At 36.9% G+C, this 23,943-nt stretch overlaps 1 protein-coding gene across 5 annotated transcripts in view; it reads right to left on the bottom strand.

The window, feature by feature from the left end:
• Positions 1-23,943, bottom strand: part of PDE1C (phosphodiesterase 1C) — a 1,150,117-nt gene that overhangs the window by 317,309 nt on the left and 808,865 nt on the right. For all 5 annotated transcript variants that reach the window (XM_060686088.2, XM_087894093.1, XM_060686092.2 and 2 more), the window contains 2 exons: positions 4,718-4,831; positions 2,403-2,585 (listed from right to left, as the gene is read on the bottom strand). In XM_060686088.2, the coding sequence (XP_060542071.1) occupies positions 2,403-2,585; positions 4,718-4,831 (297 nt within the window). The remainder of the gene's footprint in view (positions 1-2,402; positions 2,586-4,717; positions 4,832-23,943) is intronic.

Genomic DNA, 23,943 nt, shown 5'->3' with positions numbered 1-23,943 from the left:
CCCACTTGGCAGCGATAGACACACCGTCTGCCAAATGCCTTTATTTTCACAAACAGAAAGATAAGGTACTTAACGTGCAAAAAGTCCAAGCAGAAACAATATTTCTCTTCGCAGTTCCGAATGAGGCTTTAGTGACTATCCAAGGTTTACTTTTGTTCGTCACAAGGATCACTGACCACTACCCTCTATTATATAGTCTCTGGGGTGTGGTCCAGTGACTCAGTTCTAATCCCTAGCACGTCTCCTAAGCTGCTGCAAACGTTTATCACGCCTTCGGAGGCGTGCGTCCAGGAATGATGTTTCTTCGTCACTCTGATCCGAGCCAGCTGTCTCCCTACTGATCTCCTCTCCCTTGGCCGGCACCTGAGACAATGCCAGAGGGGAGGGGCCTGGAGAGGGAGGCCTGGCTGACTCCTCTTCCTCATGTTCGGAGCTTTCTTCCTCCGATGGGACAGGCTCAGAGGGCGGGGCCACAACACCCTACTTGGATCAGGAGGCTCTCCTCACAGTCACTTATGCCCTTGTCATCTCACAGTTGGATTATTGCAACGCGCTCTACATGGGGCTACCCTTGAAAAGTGTTCGGAGACTACAGTTGGTCCAGAATGCAGCCGCACAAGCTATTGTGGGTGCACCTAGATACACCCACATTACACTAATTCTCCGCAAGCTGCACTGGCTCCCTATCGGTCTCCAGATGTAATTCAAGGTATTGGTTATTACCTTTAAAGCCATACATGGCTCAGGGCCAGGCTATCTTCGAGACCACCTTCTACCGCATAGCTCCCATCGACCGGTAAGATCTCACAGAGTTGGTCTCCTCTGGGTCTCGTCGGCTAAACAATGTCGGTTGACGGGCCCACGGGGAAGGGCCTTCTCTGTGGCTGCCCTGGCTCTCTGGAACCAATTACCTCCTGAGGTCCGGACCACCCCCAGCTTATTGGCCTTCTGGAAAGCAGTGAAGACCTGGCTTTTCCGGCAGGCCTGGGGCCATTGATCTCGCTATGGCGATCTTGCGAGACCCGGCCATGGAACTGAGTGTATGGGTTTTTAAAAAATTTTTATAGCATATTGTTCACATTTTTTTTTGCTGTAAGCCGCCCAGAGTCCCTAAGGAGTTGGGCGGCATAGAAATGTGACTAATAATAAATAAATAAATAAATTTATTGTTCTTTCTCCCTTTTTAACTAAGATCTAGCCTGAAGAAGAATTCTAGATAACTTGAAAATTGGTACATTATTTTGTGACATTTTATTGGTCCTAACAAAATGAATTTTGAATTTCTTTGTACCATGAATCAAAACAGCTATAATTGTTTTCTAGCTCTCACCCATAAAAAAGGTTATTAGTAGATAATTCTTCTTTTCCTTTTCCAAAGCCAAACAATGGATTGGATTCAAGTTTATATCAACAATGAAATCAATGAGAATAAAATTATCTTCTTAAATCTTTAAATAAGCTTATGTTTTCATCCAGTTTATTATAATAGTTGCAGTATATATGCATATGGCTATGATATGTGATGATGGTTTTGTTCATGGTTATTTATCTTTGTAGACCATAAGAAAGACAACCAGTTAAGGCATAATACTAGGACCTGGGAGACCATGAGTTCTAGTTCCATTTTAGGCATAAAGCCAGTTGGGTGACCTTGGGTCAGTCTGTTGTGGCCCCGCCCTCCGAGCCTATCTCATCGGAGGAAGAAGGCTCCGAACATGAAGAAGAGGAGTCGGCCAGGCCTCCCTCTCCAGGCCCCTCCCCTCTGGCACTGCCTCAAGTGCCGGCCGAGGAAGAAGAGATTAGCCAGGAGCCAAGTGTCTCCGATGAGAGCGAGAGAGATGATCTGTCGTTCCTGGATCCACGCCAACGAAGGCGTGATAAACGGTTGCAGCAGTTAAGGAGGCGTGCCAGGGATTATAACTGAGTCACTGGACCACACCCCAGAGACTATATAAGAGAGTGTGGTGGCCATTTAAGACTCTGTGACACACAAAAACTAACTCTGGCTAGTCACTTGAACAACGCTTAAAGCTGCCAAAAGGTTTCTTGTTTGGAACTGGACTATTTATAAAATGTGTGTATTTCTGTTTATCTGGTGAAGGGATATTCCGTTTATTGAAGTAAAAGCACTTGGCAGTCGGTGCTCGTATTGCTGCCAAGTTTCTGATAACAACCTGTGTGCGTGCCAAGTGCTTTCTTAACCCTCGGCTGGCTGTGTTTGTGTGTGTGTGGAGACGGGGACAGAACACAGTCTCTCTTTCATGGCCCTAGGATTTGGCAATAGCAAACAAACTTCACTGACTTGAAGGCACTAATTATCATCAGAATGTTAAAAAATATATCAAATAGCTTTTATTCAAGATTAATGATAAAATCTACAGTCTCTGTCCACTGCCTTTTACCTCTCAACAAATATTCCAGCTTGAACTGCATGAACAATGCTTCTGAATCGTGGCTTTTCTTCACTTCTTCTTAGCATCATACCCATCTGTCGGGTGAAAGTAGAAGCCAGCCAGTCCCGTACCTCTGAAGGCACAGAGTCAGACTGGATATCACCAAGCTCATCTTCTGTGTCCAAGAGGCGCCTGGAAAGGACAGAGGAAAAATTATATTAATAGTTATCTTGAAACAATATTCTTCCAATTGTCAGAAATGTGAAACCCATATATAAATCTATTGGTTAGTGAATTTATAACTTTGTTTTATTCTATTTCATTCTGAAGAAGAGGTAAATTTAATGAAAACTATTACTGATAGCTTATTTTTAGAAAACACAATAATCATGTAGTTCATATTATCTTTTTAGGGTTATTCATGATTAAAACTGCAATATATCCAGGACTCAACTGTGCATTTATACATAGCATATTTTCAAATGCTAACGGTTCAGCCAAACTGCATGTCTGATGTCTTTTCCATTCTTTTGTCATTTCAAAAGTTCAAGATAAATTATTCTATGGTAGAGAGATTTCTATAATTTGAAGAGAGACAAAAGAAAACATAAAAACTCATGCTTGTTAGTACTAACTTTTCAGTATTTAAAAAATAAAACTATTTCATGCCAAATTCTTCTACAGTTCTTCCAAACCTTTCAAGACTTCTTGTGAGGACCACCTTCCCCCCGCCCATTCCAAGAAATTACAAACTCTTGAGAACTTTATGTTTCAAAAGGAACATTTATTAAAAGGGATGAAAGCAAGTCAAAACTCAAAGCAGGCTCAGGGGTCTCTCAGGGCATGCAGTTCAGGATAAAGGAAATTAGGAACTCCTTCCCCACCTTCCAATGCGGATTCCAACCATCCACCCATGTGAATGCGAATTGCACCAGTCTCTTTGAGAAACAGATATGAAGAGCTTCTCTGGGTCATTTTACAATCCACTCATTCCCCCACCTTATCTTTCATTTCCTGAAGTGTGAGAATTCTCCAGGCATTCCTGGTGCCAGGCAATGGTTATAAATCAGGGTAAAGTTTATACAAAGAGGATCAGGCAAAAAATTGGATACTTAGGACACATAGGAAAAGAACTAAACGTGACAACTCCAAATCCCCCCCCTTCTTCCATGAAGAATGGCAGATACACGGATCTGACACTTCTATAGCAAACTTTAACACTGAATTGGAATGTCTTCTTTATGAAGTGCCTCTAGCCTACCCTTCTCAGTATTGGACAAATGACAAAAACAAATCTTCTTTATCAAGTTTTGAGTTGTTAATGTTTTAGTGATAATGATTTTAAAGTTAATATCAGTTTAATTGAATTGCATTTGTTTATTATGTTAATTTGCTTGCATTTGTATGCTGCTATAATGTGCAAAGACTCCTTACAGTTAACAAACTATAATGGTGATAATAATTTAAAATATCCATGGTAACCATTTACACATCCTCAGTGGTGGTTTGCTACCAGTTCACCCTGGTTCAGGAGAACTGGTAGCAGCAGCAGTGGGAGGCTCCACCCACCTGCCCGGACGTCATCAAATATGCTCTGTGCATGTGCAGAAGCTTCTGTGCATGCACAGAAGTGGTGCGTGCGCAAGCAAAGCGAGCATGTACACATGAGCGAAGTGGTAGCAAAGATAAGTGAAACCCACCACTGCACATCCTGCTAGATAGAACAATAAATTATTATTACTACTTCTTGAATTATCATGCAAATAGAAAAATGGAGTATAAATTGAATGATATTTTTAATCATGGAGTATAAGCTGAATGATATTTTTAAAAATGGAATATAAATTGAGCAAAAAAATGTATATAAAAATTAAAGGTGGCTAAATTGCCAGGCAAATATTTAAATAATTCTGAACTAAATGCATTATTTGTGCCTCTATATAGAAAAATTCATTTCAGGAATTTGTGATGAATTCAGGAATTCATTTTGTGCTTTCTAAATTAAAATAAGTTTTAATTTATGTCTTATTAACATATCATTTTCATCTCACAAAAAATGAGAATCACTGCAGCTGTTAGATAAGATAAAGTTTTTGATGGAAACTTGGTGAAAGAATACTGGAATAATGCTAACATTTTCATTTCTTAAGATAACATATTTACTGATTGTTCGTGGTAGTTTTAGGAACATAGACATGTCTTTTTAAAATTTTATTGGAAGAAAAATGATTTTCATATGTATGTAATATGCCCTTATAGCTTAAAAATATTATGACGTATTGAGTTAAAAACAAAACATAAAAATACTGAAATAATTATCTCACCTAGTTTCATCAATATATACAGATTCCAACACAGTTGCTGCATATTCTAGGTTCTTTTTTAGATCAACAACAGAAGCCTCTCCTCTCTCCAGTTGTTTTACCAAAGATCGTAATCTGTGAGAAGAAAACAAGAATTTGATTAATAGAATTTTGTTTTTCAAATTTTATGTACTGTAAGTGCAACTTAATATCCCCCATAACATTCTTAAGTTCTTAATAATACAGAAGCTATATTAAATTAACCATATGCAACCCTAGGACACAGAAATCATAGTATCTGGATTATCATAGCAAACCTACAGATATTGTCTAGATTAATTAATACCACTATAATAGAAGATTCATTTTCCTAAAAGCTTTTTCAATATGACTTATAGTGTATAGTATAATTTAGAATGTGCAGGCATCAAAAATTACTCTTAGAGCCAAAGAAACAAACAAAGAAAAGAATTTGACAGTATATATTACAAGACAAAGTTTATTAAAAATATGGAATTTTCTAAAAACAAGAACAAGTCCAATGACTGCATTTACAAATAAATGCCTTTTATTTCAACAAGAAAGATTTTCAGCACTACCGCAAGAAGCTTTGTAAATTGGACTTGGACTTCCGGTGATGCTGTCAGGGCAGCGCAGAGGGAAAAGAGCGAGCTCCGCTCTTTGACTCTGTTTCTTTCGTGTTGGGGGATCCTTTGAAGGCGTGTTGAAGGTTTGAAGAGCTACACGAAGCAGAGGGGAAGCCCAAGGTCAGCGAGGTGGTATACAACTGCCCACTGGAATGAGGGAAACCCTCTTTAACCTGACGCGAATGTGTCCTGTCATCTCATCTTGACATGGCGGACCTGAGGCCATGACAGCGCACGATAGAATTGGAAGAGGAAACTTAATCAGCAGACTGTGCTCTTTTCCACTGGTGAGAGACTCCCATATGCATAAAAGTGAACAAAACAAAGTATCTGGCAAATTACAGAGAGCTCTGGTAGGAAACTAGCAGTGATTCAAAGAGACAAACCGTGACTAAGTGAAAGTAAATGCCAAGAGAGGATTGGGAGAAACAGAAAGGAAGATCAAAAGCTGACTGTAAAGGGGAGAGTGAGAGTGAACAAGTGTAAAATAATGGAGGAAGAGTAAGAGAAGAGAAAAAAGGAGAACCCATGTGTCAAAATTTGATAAGAAAAAAAAAAGGGTTGGCGAAAGATGATTAAGGCAGAAGGAGATCGGGTGATTAGAGAAAGCATGAGAGACAAGGAAGGAAGCTTGGAGAGGAGCATAAGATTAGACGGAGGTGTGAATAAACAAGTTGAGAACGGTGCCTAGTGGAGGAAAACTGGGATTAATAACGAAAAGTAAAAGTGGAATGGCAGAAACGATCCAGATTTAAATAGCCTATACAAAGTTTAAAATGCTTGAAAGAGACAGTGAGAAGATGGTTAGAGAGTGGCAAGGAAAAGAAAGGGGGGGAAAACTGTAAAAACTGAGAAATCCAGATACAATAGAGCATTGGGAAACTAAACTAAAAGAATAAAAAAAAAGTTAAAGCAGAGGAAGTATCTCGAGTGAAATAGAAAATAGATTGTTATATTGTTACATTATAATCTGTGATCAACATTTTGACAATAGGATATTTTCTGAACACTGATGTGCCTGCAATTTTTGTAGTAAAACTGTATTTACAAATACACAATGAAATATTGACATAGATAGATTGTGCTGAAGGTATTATATTTAGCATAGAACTATTTATTATTAATATTTATTATAAATTAGGATATTTAAGTTAATATTAAGATCTATTTGAAGTGATATATGATTATACCATATTGTATTGTATGCCTTTATGATTGACTTACAGTTGTAAATTTTTATAAGTTTTTGGGTAGATAACCATATAGAAATAGAAACTGAAATCTAGAGCCTAGAAAAAACAAAACGTGAAAGAAGCAAACACTAAAATATTGATAGGTAAGGTACTTTTGCGAAAGCCAAAAGTAATATAAAAATGGCCAAGCCAATAATAGACATAGGGAAAAGGAATATAAGTAAGAAAATTAACTTAGAGGGATAAAAGAAATTATTATTAATGATAAAAATAGTGGATAGTAATCTGGAAAAAGATTTATAAAATTTTAGAAGAACAAAGTAACATTCTAAAAGAAATGACAAGTATCACCACTATATCACTGAGAACAGGGAAAAAGGTAGCATCAAACCCAACGGTAGCGATGACTTCCCCATCAACCCAGAGAATAATAGAAGGAATGCTGCCTACAGAAAAATCAAGCTCCAATTTGACTTCCCAAATGATGCAGACTACTCTCATAATGATTCAGGAAATTATGATGAAACTTCAGGAGACGATGATGAAAAACCATAGAGAATTGAAATCTGACATACATAACTTAGACAACAAAATGGATTCAATTCAAGAGGCGATACAAAGGAATGAGCAAAAATTGTCTGTGGAAATAAAAACTGAACAAACTGAAAAAAAAATTAGAGCAAATAGACTAAAAAATGATGGCGGTAAACAAAGACTTGGAAAACTCATTAATGCATTTTGAAATTGATCAAGTCTCTTTTTACCTGAGGTTTCAAAACATGTTGGAAACAAAAGAAGATGACCTAGGAGAGATAATGGCAGGAGTGATTGCAGAAGCCCTCCAGAGAGATAAAAAAGAGATTATACACGAGATGGATGAAGTGTACAGAGTTCAAACCAATTATGCAACGTGCCACCATTTACCAAGGGAAGTACATATCAGATTTGCACGCAAGAATGTGCGAGATATTGTCTATAAAATCACAAGAGATGAACCAATGATATATCATGAAAGAGACATAATAACATTGAAGCAAGTCCCCAGGCGGATCCGAGAACAAAGTAAGGATTACCGGTTCTTAACATCTCTACTAAACAGAAGAAAAATATTATTTTGGTGGATCATTCCAGAGGGAATGTCAGTAACTTGGCAAGGCAAACGAATTAAAATTGATGATCTAGATAAAGCCGAAGAACTATATGACCAACTGATGGGGATGGAGGAAGATTCGAGCACTAAAGAGAGATTGGAAACACCCAGCTTAGATGAACAAAGACAAGAATCTGGGAACGAAGATGTGGAAGAAGGAGCCAAAACAAAGAAGGGGAATCGAAATGAAGAAAGGAGTACGAATACCAGACCACAAAGAATTACAACAGCAAACAAAAACCAGAGACCAGCAGACAATTAAGAAAATAAAGAAAGAAACTAAATTACTGTTAATAAACGTAAATGGATTGAATGACCAGGTGAAAAGGAAAAAAATACTTACAAAATTAACAAAACAGAATGTAGATATTATATGCCTCCAAGAGGCACATATCAAAAAACATGATCAGAAATACTTGGAATATAATAAGTTCGGGAATTTATATGCAGCACTGGCAGAGAAAAAAAAGAGAGGGGTTGTGACATATGTCAGAAAAAAATAAAAACAAGTGTAATATATGAAGATCCGAAGGGAAAAATATTATTATTGGGATTAATAATAGGAGAAGTTAAAATGTTATTAGTTAATATATATGCTCCCAATAAAAACCAGAGGGAATTTTACAAAAAAATACATGGAAAAATCATTGAAACAAGTTATAAAAATATATATATCATGGGGGACTACAATGGGATAATAGATAGAAAAAAGGATTATATTAGTGAGAAGAAAAAAAGGGGGGGAGGAATGTATTACCAAAAACTTTTTTTGATATGGCGGAAGAATTAAACTTGAATGATATATGGTGAACACTAAATCCCAAAGAGAGAAAAAATATTTTTTATTCCAACCCATATAAGTCCTTCTCAAGAATAGATATGATATGGGCAAATAAAGAACTAAGTAAAGAAGTAGAAAATGTAGAGATTCTCCCAAACATTTGGGCAGATCATAACCCCCTGAAAATAATATGGAAAGGTCAAAAAAAAGAAAAACAGAAGATGGACATTAAACCCACAGATACTACAAGAGAAAGAATATATACAAAAGATTAATCAGGAATTGATCTTATTTCTAGAGGTAAATAATAAACAACACATTTCTTTGCAGAACCTATGGGACACAATAAAAGCATATACAAGAGAAATAACTGTAGCATATATGGCAAAAAGAAATAATGAAAAATGGAAACAGCAGGATATATTAGTGAAAGAATTAGAACAGCTAGAAAAAAAATTTCAAATAAGGCCAGGTGATGTACAACTAATTGAAGAATTAACATTAGTAAAACATAAATTAAACCTAATGGAACAAGCAGAACATGTTAAAAACATTAAATACATGAAACAATACTAATTTGAGAATGCAAATAAGCCAGGGAGGTGGTTATCATACAAATTAAGAAAAGAAAAGGAAAGTAGAATAATACACTAACTGCAGGACGAGGTAGGGGATTTACAAAATAAGAAGAAATTAAAAGGATTGCATTAAAATATTTTGAGAACTTATATATACAGGAAAAAACTGAGATAGAAGAAATAAATGATTATTTAAAAGAGAAAAAGATGACCATCATAGAGGAAGATAAGAGAACGCTGCTAAATAGGGAAATAACATCGACAGAGCTAAAAGAAGTGATTCAAAAACAAAAAAATAATAAGACCCCGGGACCAGATGGTTTACCAGGAGAATTTTACAAAAACATGGGGGAGCTATTAGAGCCCATTCTTTTAGAACTTTATAATGAGGTCCTGTTAGAAGCAAAAATGTTTCATGGAGAGAAGCATATATCACAGTGATTATGAAAGAAGGTACCGACCCAAATCAAATTCAAAACTACAGGCCAATTTCGCTTCTGAATGCAGACTACAAGATTTTTATGGCTATCATAGCAGGAAGGATGAAAAAAATACTGAATGAGATTATTCACTCTGGCCAAAATTGTTTCCTCCCTTCTAGACAAATTAGAGATAACACAAGAATAGTATTGAACATATTAGAGTATTATGAGGTGCATCCAGAGAAACAAATTGCCCTTATTTTTCTGGATGCTCAAAAATCATTTGAGAATTTAAATTGGAAATATATGATTAGTCAAATTAGAGAAATGAAATTCTGCGACAAATTTGAACAAATGATTGAAGCAATTTATTCATCTCAAAAAGCAAACATAATAATAAATGGAGAAATTACAAAAACATTCAAAATAAAGAAAGGAATCAGCCAGGGATGCCCACTGTCACCTCTGCTTTTTATTTTGACTTTAGAATCGCTATTGCTTGTTGGAAGTCAGCAATGAAGATCATAAAATTGAAATCATGTGCTGGCAGGATACTGTGACATCATAATTGTAATTGGGTCACTGAGTATCTGAATTATAATCATGTGATCTTACTTACTATAAATCTTATAATATCATTGTCAAATGTTTTCATACCATTGAATGAACAGTTGACAAAACATGTTTTTCTATTCTAATGAATATATTATACCTCATGGCAGTAATTGTCAGATCCCTAAAAGTGATACTGCCATTCAAGTAGAGGAAGGGGGGACTTGGATTCGATTTACTAACATGGCCTGTGTCATCAGATATTTTACAACCTATATCCTGGCGCCAAGGAAGCCTGAGATTCCCTTTACCTGCAGGAATTTTTATGATAGCCATGTGGGTTGTCTCACTTTAAAGGGTAGTGGTGGGAATGCATGTTTGTTCAGGTTCTCAAAGGAAATAGTAAAGAAAACCTCTTCACACTTGTGTATTGGCTAAAATCTGCATTCTGACTTAAAGGGAGAGGTCTCTACCACTTTAATCTTACTGCTTTGCCTAAAGGCATTCAGATTGTGCTTTAGCTGGATGGCTTTCACTTCTGCTTAATAAAAGAATCCTTTTGAACAACTACGTTTCAAGAGTTCGTACTTTCTTAAGTTGGAAGGAGAGGCAATCCTTACAGTAATCACAATATAAAAAAGATATCAATGAAAATATTATAGTATTTTTCAAGGACCAAAGACATGATTCATTGCCTAAACAGGTTGCAAAACAAACTGTCAAATTACATGTTGTTTGATTATTTTTTATGAGGACACATCTGCATTGGGAAAGAGCTATTCTGAAATAATTTGTTGCTTTCTGATTTCAAATTTTATGAATATGTCAGTACTTCTTGCCACAATTCAGTAATAAACCACAATTTCTTGATTTTCCACAGTTTAATTCAACTCCTAGTCTAGAACTTGGCAGAATTGTCACATGCACAAGCTCTTTTACTGGAAACAAGATTGATGCCAAAGGAAATGGTTTATTCCCTATTACCATTGCAACAGTACAGTCTCTCTGCAATACTCACAGATGTTTAAATCTATTGATTTTCCTTCACTCTTCATAAATAAATGGACTCTTTGCTTGCACACATATAGACTGGGTGAAACCAAGCTTAATAGCAGTAACTTGAGAGGGATTTTGGAGTCTTAGTGGACAACCTGCTAAATATGAGCCAGCAGTGTGCAGTGGCAGCCAAAAAAGCCAATGCAATCCTAAATTGCATTAACAGAGGGATACAATCAAGATCAAGTGAGATACTAATACCACTCTATTAAGCCTTAGTAAGACCACACCTAGAATACTGCATCCAGTTTTGGTCACCACACTATAAAAAAGATGTTGAGACACTAGAAAAAGTGCAGAGAAGAGCAACCAGGATGATTAGGAGACTGGAGACTAAAATATATGAAGAACAGTTACAGGAACTGGACATGACTAGTGAAGAGAAAGACCACGGAGACATGATAGTAGTGTTCCAATATTTGAGGGGCTGCCACTGGGAGGAAGGGGTCAAGCTACTGTATTTTCCAAACCACCTGTAGGCCAGACAAGGAATAATGGATGGAAACTGAACAAGGAGAGATTTAACCTGGAAATAAGGAGAAATAGAGATAAAGATGAGGAATTAGGCATTTTTTGTTTATGTATGTTTATGTATGTTTAAACAATATAATAAGGATTACTTAAATTTGACAAATGTGATAGAGATTATTAATATTGTTACTGCGAATTGGATTAACATGAATGATACCCAGAATCAATTCTGTCCACACACAAGAAGGATGTACATTTTAAAAAAAAGAATAAAAAAAATATTATAAATAAATAAATAAATACTTAACCCTAAATTTCTATCTATGCATAAAAGGTATCATCAAAACAATATGATGATAAATATATTGTTATGATGATACTTTTTTATGCATGTATAGAAATTGGATTCTGGAGGTGTGGCCAATGTCCTGGCGGTAAGACGGACTCCTTGGTTGTTCCCAAGGGGTTATCGATATCCCCGCTGTCCAAGGGTCCTTGGTGACCTAAGTCATCCTGTAGGGACGACAAACAACAGGAGCACATACCGGTCAACACAGGGAGATCACAATCTCCCTGGAAAGACCGGAAGAAGCTCCTCAAATTGGACAGGGTGGAAAGCGACCTGGAAGTCGCTAAAAAGCTAGGACGGCTGCAACAAAAAAGGAAGCAAAGAGACAGCCTGTGACATCGAGGTGAGGGTTTTTTTTTAATCTTTCTTACTATTTTTTGAGAGTTTGTTTTCTTGATCCATCTGAAAGATTGACAGGGTGGAAAAGATTGGCTGAGTGAGGAGTGGGAGCAGGTGTATCCGCATTCACATCCGGATACTTTAGCAGTGAGGAAGGCGGAAGAAGGCATTTTAGACATTTCACCAGACTTTGAGTGAAGGAGGAAAAAGGACTTGGACATTTGAAATTGGCTTTAAAAATGATTTGGATACTAAGATTTTGACTGAACTGAATGAATGATACTTTATTTATGAATGGGATAGAAGAGAAAGTGATTGGCGAAACTTTGTAGCAACTGTAAACAGACTAAAGTACTGACTCAATACTAAAAATTAACCTGCAGTGCCATCTAGCGGCAGAAGGAAAAAAGATATATATTTATGAAGAAACTGTGAGAACTGACCTTGACATTTTGAATAGAAGATAACAGAACAGCTGTGAAGATTAGACTGAAACTTGCCTTTGAACTTCCTTTTTTTTTATTTTGAGCTTTTGGATTGTCTGATTTTTTGGATTTCAAATTTTTTTATTACCTCTTATTTTTTGGATTGACTAGTTTTACGTTTTGAGAATTGCTGGTGGAAAAAGGCTTTAGATTCACTCCTCTCTCTCTCTCTCTCTATAGATAGATAGATAGATAGATAGATAGATAGATAGATAGATAGATAGATAGATAGATATAGATATAGATATAGATATAGATATAGATATAGATAGATATATATAGATATAGATATAGATATATATAGATATAGATATTGAGGGGTTTTTTATTTTTTTTCCTTTTTCACTGGATTTAATGGAATTGGATTTTAAAATATTTTTCCCTTGGATTAAGACTTGACGAGTCAGAAGAAACCTTTTTTAATTTATTCTATTTCTTGTTGGTTTTTATTATCTTCTCTTTTTTCTTTCTTTTTTTTCTTTTTATTAAACCCACTTTTTTGGATTTTTGATTATATTTTGACAAGAGGAGTGTCAGATGTAAATGCCTTATTCTCTAATGTGTAAATAATATATGAACGGGGTATCAGGGGTTAACTTATTCTTCACTTCTTAATGTATTCATAATTCACCACTCCCACTTATAGCTCCACCCATTGTATATATAAGGAGCCACCTACACCCTTTTCCTTGCTTCTATCTGTGAATATTCAGTGAATATAGAATGCCTATTGTAAATAAAAGGAAATATATTTAAACCTTTAACTCTTACTAATATTATTGAGTCTGATCCTGAAAATATTGCAACAAACTGGTAGCAGAGGATGGTTAATTGACTCAATAAAAAAACTTAAAAATGTCTAAGAAAGATAGGCCCAACACCAGGGCCTACAGCAAAGAAATGGAAACAGAACAAGAAATAATCAACGAATCCACAAACGCAATTTCGAGAGAATCCGAAGAATACACCACTGAAGACGAAGAAATAATAGATGAAATTAATGACCAGAAGGAAATCGAAATAGAGAATAACGAACTCAGGTCAGAGATATTAAAAATATTAAAGAGCCAGAAGAATGATGAAAGCCTCATCGCGAAACTCCAAGATATGCTGAAGAACAGCGGAGCAGCGAGAGAGAAAAACATCACTAATGAAAAGTCTAAAGACCCAAAAATAGTGAGTGATATGACTGCAGAGAAAGTCATTACGAAGAAGAAAAACGGTGATCCCGCGCGAAATTTTGAATGGCAGCCATCTTGGTTTCAACAGGCCTCCAGGGTGAGCGAAGCAGAGCCAATCAAAATGCTCAATTCAAAATTTCTGGCGCGAAAAACGTTATCAAACAATGAAAATGAAAAAGAAGATTCAAACTCCTCAGAAGAATCAGAATCAGAAAGTGAAGATGATTCAACAAACTCCCAAATAAAATCAGCAATGAAAACGCTTTTTGCTGCATTTGGGCCAAAACTAAAAATTAACAAACAGCTACCGAAGAAGCGAGCGAGCAAGCCGATGCCTCAAGACCTGCCCGCTCCCATCCTGACTACGAGAACGTCGACGCCCGAACCCAGAGAGCCCTGCCGGTACCGCCCTACGCCACAAACCGAAGCAAGCACCAAAGCCCTCAGGGGAAGAGGAAGAGCAGCCGCCGTCGTCAAGACTCCCAAAATTGAACCAGAGACCGATTCATCTGAAGAGGAGCAGAACGAGCGAGCCACAATGGAGAGAACCTTCCACGACGACTCCAAAGAAGAAATGGACAACGCGCATGCGCAAAACTACGCAGACGGTCCGGGAAGACATGAACTGACGAGGAGACCATGCAGACTCGTTGCGAGCATCCCCATGCCGTTTTGCAATTTTCTACACTTGCGAGACCACGGACTACCTCAGGTTGTAAGTAATGGACACAATAATGTCGAAAATTTACCCAGTGACTTCCCAAAGCTAAGGGTTGATGGCGTTAATTTGCAAGAATGGTATCAACAGCTCCAGGTTGTCTTTATGAAGGAAAACTTATTATTTTTTATCACTAGTCCCCCAAAAAGACCTTGGACTCTAAAAATAGATTGTTTACACCATAGAGCATTTTTCTTAATAATATCTAGTGTGTCTCCTGCAATGTATCATAGCATTAAGCCAAATCTGACTGTTTCAGAAATCATTCAATGCATGTTTAATTTATTTCACAGTGACAGTGTAGCTACCACCACAAGGATGTCTAAAGATTTCTTTTCATCTAGGGTAAAACCAGGGGTTTCCATAAGTGAGCATTTAATATATTTAAACAAAATAAGAGCTGAGCTGCATTTGAGGGGGGAGGTGATTTCAGACCAAACAATGAAAAGTGTTATTATCAACTCACTTGATTCATCATGGGACAATTTTATGTCACATTTAGACACTATCAATCTAGGATATTTATCCATAGAAAGTCTATCCAATAAACTGATAGCAGAAGACAATTCAAGAAGGAATCGTTCTAGCAATCACACAGAACACAAACCATATAGGAAAGTAGCTTTCCAAGAAAAATATAATGAAACATTTAAATGCCACAATTGTGGATCCAGGGAACACAATAGAAGAGACTGTCCCAAAATTTCAAGAGAAAGGCATAGGTCAGAATATAGAAACAAATACAATTATAGACAGTCTTCCATAGATAGACATAGATATAGGAGCCCACCAAATTACAAAGAGAATAGAGGGGGCAGAGATAATTCAAAGGATAGAAAATCTGGCTCACTGAACGGGCTAAATAAACAAGACAACACTAACATACAGCAAAATGAGAACAATAATTGGCTTATTGATTCTGGAGCAACTAATCACACCACTAATAACAAAAATATATTGTCTTCATTTGCAGAAGATAAATTTGTAATAAAGGTAGCTAACCAAGAAAAGGTGCAAGTATTAGGTAGAGGGAATGTAACCTTGCCTGGTCTAGGAAAAATAGAGGGGGTATTGCTAATACCTGAGATACCTCATAACATACTAAGTGCTATAAAACTAAGTAGAGATTCTGACATTAACATTGTTTTTTCAAAAGGAAAAGTGATTTTGGAGAAGAATAAAATAAATATAGGCACAGTGATGATTAAAGGAGGCCTACTTTATCTGATAACTAAGGAAAAATGGTTGCATAACATTGACTCAAATATGGAAGATTGTATTGAAGTAGATGATGAAAATATTAGCAATAGTGACAATGATGAGTGTAAAACATCTCATGATCACAAAGATGCACACAATGAAAAAAAACCAAAAATAGGTAAGCCAATTCATGATGAGTGCGCTCACATCTTACATAGGAAGTTAGGACATGCCAGTTTTCCTGTAGTACAAAAAATGACTGAACACGCAGAAGGTGTTAAAATAAAAAATTGTGAAAATTATTTGGAATGCTCAGTATGTAAATCTACAAAACTAAAAACTAGCCCCAGGCCAAGAAAATCTACTAGATCAACTAACAAAATTTTTGATTTAGTACACATGGACTTAGTTGGTCCATTAACTCCATCAATCACTTATAGAAAACGTTACTTCCTGACAATAGTGGACGATTATAGCCGCTATGGGTTTGTTTATACATTAAAACACAAAGATGAAACATTTCAAAAATTTAAAGAATTTTACAAACGCATAGAAACACAACACAACATCAAAATAAAACAAATTATGACAGATAGGGGATGTGAATTCATGTCTAAAGAATTCTCCCAATGGTTAAAAGACAAAGGAATGTTACATTACACATCTAGTCCATTTTCTGCGTTCCAGAACGGGATTGCAGAGAGGAAAAATTCCACATTACAAACCATGATTAGATGCACATTGGAAGATGCTGGCTTAAGCAAACAATTCTGGTCAGAAGCCTTACATTATTCAAATTACACACAAAATAGAACATGGTCCAGCATTGTAAATAAGACACCATATGAAGTGATGTATAATAGAAAACCAAAATTAGCACACATGCATATATTTGGAGTCACTGCAGACGTACACATACCTAAACAATTAAGAAGAAAGGGAGAAAACGTATCCAGAAGACTCAGATTTATGGGATATGAAACCGGTACTAAAGGGTACAGATTCATTGATAACAATAACAAATTTATAGTCTCCAGAACAGCTGTGTTCCATGAACAGGCTAACTGGTCTAAATTACATCTTAATGAAATATTTCCAAATAAATATAAAGGTACAAAATCTCATGAAGAAGGGATCATAGAAAAGCAAAATATCAACAAAAATAAGAACAAAACCAAAATTTGGACAAATAGCCAACACAAAATTAAGACAGACACATTAACAAAAAAGGAAGCAAGATATTTGCATGATAACGATAGTAAACCTGAAAAAACCATTAGAAACACCAGAAATCAAATGCCAAATAAATACAAAGATTACATAATGCATATGGATGGTGAGCCAACAACACCCAATACATATGAGGAAGTGTTAAAACTCCCTCGTGAAGAAAAGGAAAAATGGGAATTAGCGATGAAAAAAGAGATGGAAAGTTTACAAGGATTAAATGAATTTACACCTGCAATTGCACCTAAGGATAAAACAATTATTGGTACCAGGTGGATATATAAAATTAAGAACTTAGAGGGAGGCAATACTCTATACAAAGCTAGACTAGTTGCACAAGGTTATGCACAGAAATATCCGGAGGACTATACTGACACGTATTCCCCCACAGTAAGAACAGAGAGTGTCAAAACAGCTCTAATGGTAGCATCAGCACTCAACCTTGATGTATTTCAATACGACATACAGACTGCGTATCTACACGCTAAACTAGATAAAGAAATATACGTAAGAGCACCTCACAGTCAATACACAAACAAAAATGAAATTTGGTTGTTAAACAAGAGTTTATACGGGTTAAAACAATCTGGTAAACGATGGTATGATTGTTTAGTGAAAGTACTTAGAACCATGGACTTCAACGCTACTACTGCTGATAACTGCTTTTTTGTCAAAAAGGATGATGATTACATTGAATTTGTATTGATTTATGTGGATGACATTTTATACATAGGAAAACATAAAGAGAGAAGAGAAACCTTTGTAACCAAACTAAATGAACATTTCTCGTTAAAATCTCTAGGTAAAGTAAACAAATATCTTGGTGTCCAAATTAATAAGACTAGAAGGGGATTCAAACTTACTCAGAGAGATAAGATTGTAGAACTTTTAAATAAATGCAATTTAAACAATGCCAAACCTTGTGATACTCCTATGCAAACTGATTTTCTAAGAAATACTGATGAATCTTCCCCCGAATTCAAGGATAACACGTTTTATATTTATTTATTTATTTATTTATTTGTTTAAATTTCTATACCGCCCTTCTCCAAATAGGACTCAGGGCGGTGCACAGCCTAAGTAAAAACAAAACATACAAAATTTAAAAAACAGTATTAAAATAATTAGATATTCTGGCCATAAATTAAAACAACCCAATTTAAAACCAATTTAAAATTTAGCTCAAGCCAGCCCAGCTAGTTGAAATAAATAAGTTTTCAGGGCCCGACGAAAAATCCGGAGGTCTGTTATTATACGTAACTCCGGGGGAAGGTTATTCCAGAGGGTGGGCGCCGTCACAGAGAAGGCTCTCCCCCTGGGGGTCGCCAGCCGACATTGTCTGGCGGACGGCACCCTGAGGAGGCCCACTCTGTGCGAGCGTACTGGCCGGTGGGAGGCTATTGGTGGCAGTAGGCGGTCTCGTAAGTACCCCGGCCCTAAGCCATGGAGCGCTTTAAAGGTGGTCACCAACACCTTGAAGCGCACCCGGAAGACTACCGGGAGCCAGTGCAGCTCGCGCAGGAGAGGTGTCACATGGGAGCGCCTCGTCGCCCCCATAATCCCCCGCGCGGCTGCATTCTGGACCAACTGGAGCCTCCGGGTGCACCCCAGGGGGAGCCCCATGTAGAGAGCGTTGCAGTAGTCCAGGCGGGAAGTGACTAGTGCCTGAGTGACTGTGCGTAGAGAGTCCCGATCTAGAAAGGGGCGCAACTGGCGTATCAGGCGAACCTGATAAAAAGCCCCCCTGGCCACGGCCGTCAAATGGTCTTCTAAAGACAGCCGTGCGTCCAGGAGGACGCCCAAGTTGCGAGCCCTCTCCGTGGGGGCGAGTGATTCGCCCCCAATAGCCAGCGATGGCGTCAGCTGGCTATATCGGGACGCTGGAAGCCACAGCCACTCGGTCTTGGAGGGGTTGAGTCGGAGCCTGTTTCTCCCCATCCAGGCCCGCACGGCCTCCAGGCACTGGGACATCACTTCAAGGGCATCGTTGGGGTGGCATGGGGTGGAGATGTACAGCTGGGTGTCATCAGCGTACTGATGGAACTCCACCCCGAAGCCACGGATGATCTCACCCAGTGGCTTTACATAAATGTTGAACAGAAGGGGCGAGAGGACCGACCCTTGTGGCACCCCACAAGCAAGGTGCCTCGGGGTCGACCGCTGCCCCCCCGTCAACACAGATTGCGACCGGTCAGAGAGGTAGGAGGAGAACCACCGCAGAACGGTGCCCCCCACCCCCAACCCCGCCAACCGGTGCAACATGATACCATGGTTATATTATAGATCAATCATAGGTTCACTTCTTTATATATCTAATTGGACTAGACCAGATATCGCCTTACCACTCAATCTATTATCCAGACATGTCAGCAAACCAACAATGTATCACTGGGAAGCTGTTAAAAGAATTTTAAGATATCTGAAAAGTACACTAGACTTTTGCTTAATATTAGAACCTAAAGACAATAAAGAACCAAAGCTTACATGTTATGCAGATGCAGATTGGGCTGGAGACACCTCATGTAGAAAAAGTACATCTGGTTATATATTTCTCTTAAATGACTGTCCAGTTTACTGGTACACTGGTAAACAAGAACTAGTGGCCACTTCAACGACAGAAGCGGAATATGTTTGTTTATCCAAAGCTGCAAATAACCTTGTATGGTTTAATGATTTAATTTCAGATGTTTGGAAAAAACCTGTTTTGCCTTTTGTTATGCATGAAGATAATAAAGCAGCCATTGAAATATCTAGATCTGATGCCATTGGACAAAGGTCCAGACATATAGATATAAAATTTAAACATGTGAGACAATTATCTCAGGATGGATTTATTAAAGCAGTGCATTGTGATACCTCAGAACAATTAGCTGACATATTGACAAAGCCTTTACCTTCTAAGCAACACAAATATTTAACTTCTAAATTGTATGTATTGTATTGTCCTGAATCTGAGTGTAATTGGTGTTGTATAACGAATCGGCATTTAGAGGGGGATTTGTCAGATGTAAATGCCTTATTCTCTAATGTGTAAATAATATATGAACGGGGTATCAGGGGTTAACTTATTCTTCACTTCTTAATGTATTCATAATTCACCACTCCCACTTATAGCTCCACCCATTGTATATATAAGGAGCCACCTACACCCTTTTCCTTGCTTCTATCTGTGAATATTCAGTGAATATAGAATGCCTATTGTAAATAAAAGGAAATATATTTAAACCTTTAACTCTTACTAATATTATTGAGTCTGATCCTGAAAATATTGCAACAAGGAGTTCTTTAAACTTTTGGAGGGTGGAGGTTGTTGGAAGTTTTGGGTTTTTTTCTCTTTTTTTGTTTTTTCTTTTCTTTTCTTTTCTCTTTTTTTCCTTCTCCACATTACTTTATTTTATTTAAACTAATTCAACAATCAGTTGAATTAGATATTTAGATTACAAATAAACTGCAAGTAAAATATAAAGTATTTGAGAAGAAGAGAAATGAAGAAATTTACACAGCCAGCACCAAGCCCCTCAGCGCCAGAAAAGCAGAAAAATCCAGAGATGATGGAATTACAAAATTTTATGCAATCATTTCATGATGATATAAAACAGGAATTAAAAAAAATGAAAGAAATGATGGGGAAAAATGAGGAGAGGATTCAGAAAGTAGAAAAAAATAGAAATGATAGAAAAAAAGTTGAGCTGGAAGAGAAATTGGTTTCAACAAGTCACAAGAAAAAACAATTATCCTGTTGCAGATGGAGCATTCTGACTTCTATTTAGATTTCAAAACATAAAGGAAGAAAAGCAGGGAAATTTACCTGAAGTAATTGCCGAGGTTCTGGCTGAGGCTTTGGAACAACCCAAGGAAGAGAGATTAAATGAGACTGATGAAGCATTTAGAGTCTACACTAGATATGCAATAAGGAATAAACTCCCATGAGAAGTGCATGTAAGATTTACAAAGAGGGCAAAGCAAACAGAGATATTACAAGCAGCAAGAATTACAACATTGAAATACAAAGATAAAGAACTTGTGGTATTAAGACAAATACCTAGAAGAGTTAGAGATTTGAGGAGAGAGTATCAATTCCTAACAAAATTCTTAATATACAAAGGAGTGACTAATGGCTAATTCATGAAGGAATTATGGTGACATGGCAGGAACAATGATATAGATTGGATACGCTTGAAAAAGCAACATTATTTTATCAGCAATTCTGATAAAAACCATTGACCATTGGAGGAAGATTTGGGAACTGTAGGTGGGGCAAAAGAGAGAGAGGAAGAGAAAGATAAAGAGGAAAAAACAAAAGAGGAAAGCGCATTAAGAGAGGGAGCCAGAGTCAAAGACCAATGGAACAAAGAGAAACAAGAGCGATGAAATTAAAAACTAGTAATAAGTAAAACATGGAAGAAGAAATTAAAGCAATTTCCTTAAATGTAAATGGATTGAATGTGGCAATAAAAAGAAATAGAACATTGGCTAAATTAAATACTTTGAAGATGGACATTATATGTTTACAAGAAGTACATATTAGAAAACAACATTTAAAATTGTTACAATATCCAAAATTAGGACTCTTATTTACATCATTGGCACATCAAAGTAAAAGAGGTGTGATATTTTTCATTAAAGGAAAATTAGAACCCAAGTTAATTTTTAAAGATGAGGATGGCAGGATTTTGATGGTGGAAATAAAAATGAACTTTAAACAAATACTTTTGATAGCACTATATGCACCAAATGAAAAACAAGAAGAGTTTTATCAGAAACTACACAAGAAAATTATAGAGTTGGACTATGAAAATATATGTATAATGGGATATTTCAATGTGATAATAGATGCAAGCTTGGACTATAAAACAATGAAGATAAATAAAAAGCCTAGAAGTACACTGCCGAAATCGTTTTTCACAATGGTAGAAGAATTAAGTATTCAAGATATTTTGAGACAAAAACACTTGAAAGAGAGACAATATTCAAATAGACACACATCATGGTCAGGGATAGATATGATGTTCTGTCCCCCCACCTCACATAGGCAGACACACGAGCAAAAGAGCCTTGGTAGTACAGTGGTTTAATGCACCCTGTTATTAACACAGCTGCCTGCAATTTCTGCAGGTTCGAATCTTACCAGGCTCAAGGTTGACTCAGCCTTCCATCCTTTCTAAGGTAGGTTAAATGAGGACCCAGTTTGTGGGGGCAATAAGCTGACTTTGTATAAATATACAAAAGTATGAAGGCTATTGCTTAACGCATTGTAAGCCGCCCTGAGTCTCCGGAGAAGGGCGGCATATAAATCAAATTTTTTTACAAAAAGAAAAGACCTCTACCAGTAATTTATTTTTACAAGTTGACCTGAATCCTTTGGCAGATAAAAGTTCTGGCAGCTACTTTCCGAATGCCTGCCAAGTTTCTTATCACCTCTAGAAATAGGAGTCAGCATATCTGTAGTCCGTTGCTGGGGCAACCAAGAGTTCACAAGGCACAAAAGAGTAGTCAGAAGTCATTCACAAAGTCCAAGCCTTAATTCTGAAAGATATCCCATCCGAAGCTCACAATATGCAGTTTTTGTCCATCACAGAGCTTGCAGAGCAACCCCACCCACTTTTATCCCCTGTGGGGCATGGCTCAGTGACTCAGCTATCTCTGGTCCTTCCACACCTCTTCCTTTGCTGCGCACGCCTCTCCCTCCGACACTGCCTGGGATCAATCCAAGATTGATCTTCATCACTAGTGGGTGCTCCGACATGCCTTCCTCCTGGTCTTCAGCTGGAACCTGAGGAGTTGCCAGAAAGGAGGCTCCTGGAGAGGGAGGCCTTGTCAGTTCCTCCCCATCACTTTCAGAGTCATCTTCTTCCGTGAGGACAGGCTCAGGAGCCAGAGTCACAACACATGATATGGATGTCAACCAGACTTACAGAGACTGTACAAGTAGTAAATATTGGTTCTAATATATGGGCTGATCACAGCCCAATTACAATAATATGAAAAGGGCAAAAGAAAAAGACAAGGTGGACTTTGAATACAACAATTTTAAATGAAAAAGAGTTTCAGTACTTTGCAGAAAAAGAATTGGAAGTATTTTAAAAAATAAACAAGAAAGAAGATATATCACTTCAAAATTTATGGGATACAATGAAAGCATATATCAGAGGCCTAGCAATAACATACTTGGGAAGAAAGAACAAAAAGAAATGGCAGAAACAAGGAAGATTAGGACTATAAGAAATTGGAAAAATAATTTTAAAAATAATTTAAGATACCTTAAATAAAAAAATTAAGAAATTGATGGAATTGAAAAAACATGAAATAAATTTGAATGAACAAGAAGGATTAGCAAATAAACTGAGAAGAACCAAACAGAATTTTTTTGAAAATGCAAACAAACCCGGAAGATGGCTGTGTACAAGTTAAGAAAAGAGAGGGAGAAGAAAATAATAAAATGTTTACAAGATGGAGAAGGGAAACTACAATATAGAATTGAAGATAAAAAGAGAATAACTCAAAAATACTATGAGCAACTCTACTCTCAAGAGAAGATTCCGGAGGAAGAAATACTAAGCTATTTGGAAAAATCAGATTTGACTAAAATATCAGAACAATACAAAGGAATGCTAGAAGAAAGAATAACAATGATGGAAGTAACAGAAGCAATAAAAAGACAAAAAAGTGAGAAAACACCAGCAGAGGTTTACCAGCAGAGTTATATAAAACATTACAAGAGGTCATCAGTAATATAATGTTGGTCTTATTTAATGATTTATTAATAAAGGCAAAAATGCCAGATTCATGGAAGGAGGCATATGTAACACTTATACCTAAAGATGATGCGGATTTACAATTAATAAAAAATTATAGACTGATCTCGTTGTTAAATGCAGACTATAAGATCTTTGCGTCG

The sequence above is a fragment of the Pantherophis guttatus genome, chromosome 4 (assembly GCF_059756535.1).
Source record: "Pantherophis guttatus breed Tessera chromosome 4, ASM5975653v1, whole genome shotgun sequence".
NCBI classification, from domain to species: Eukaryota; Metazoa; Chordata; class Lepidosauria; order Squamata; family Colubridae; genus Pantherophis; species Pantherophis guttatus.
The sequence above is the reverse complement of the archived record's forward strand: the minus strand, read 5'-3'. Positions and strand labels throughout refer to the sequence as shown.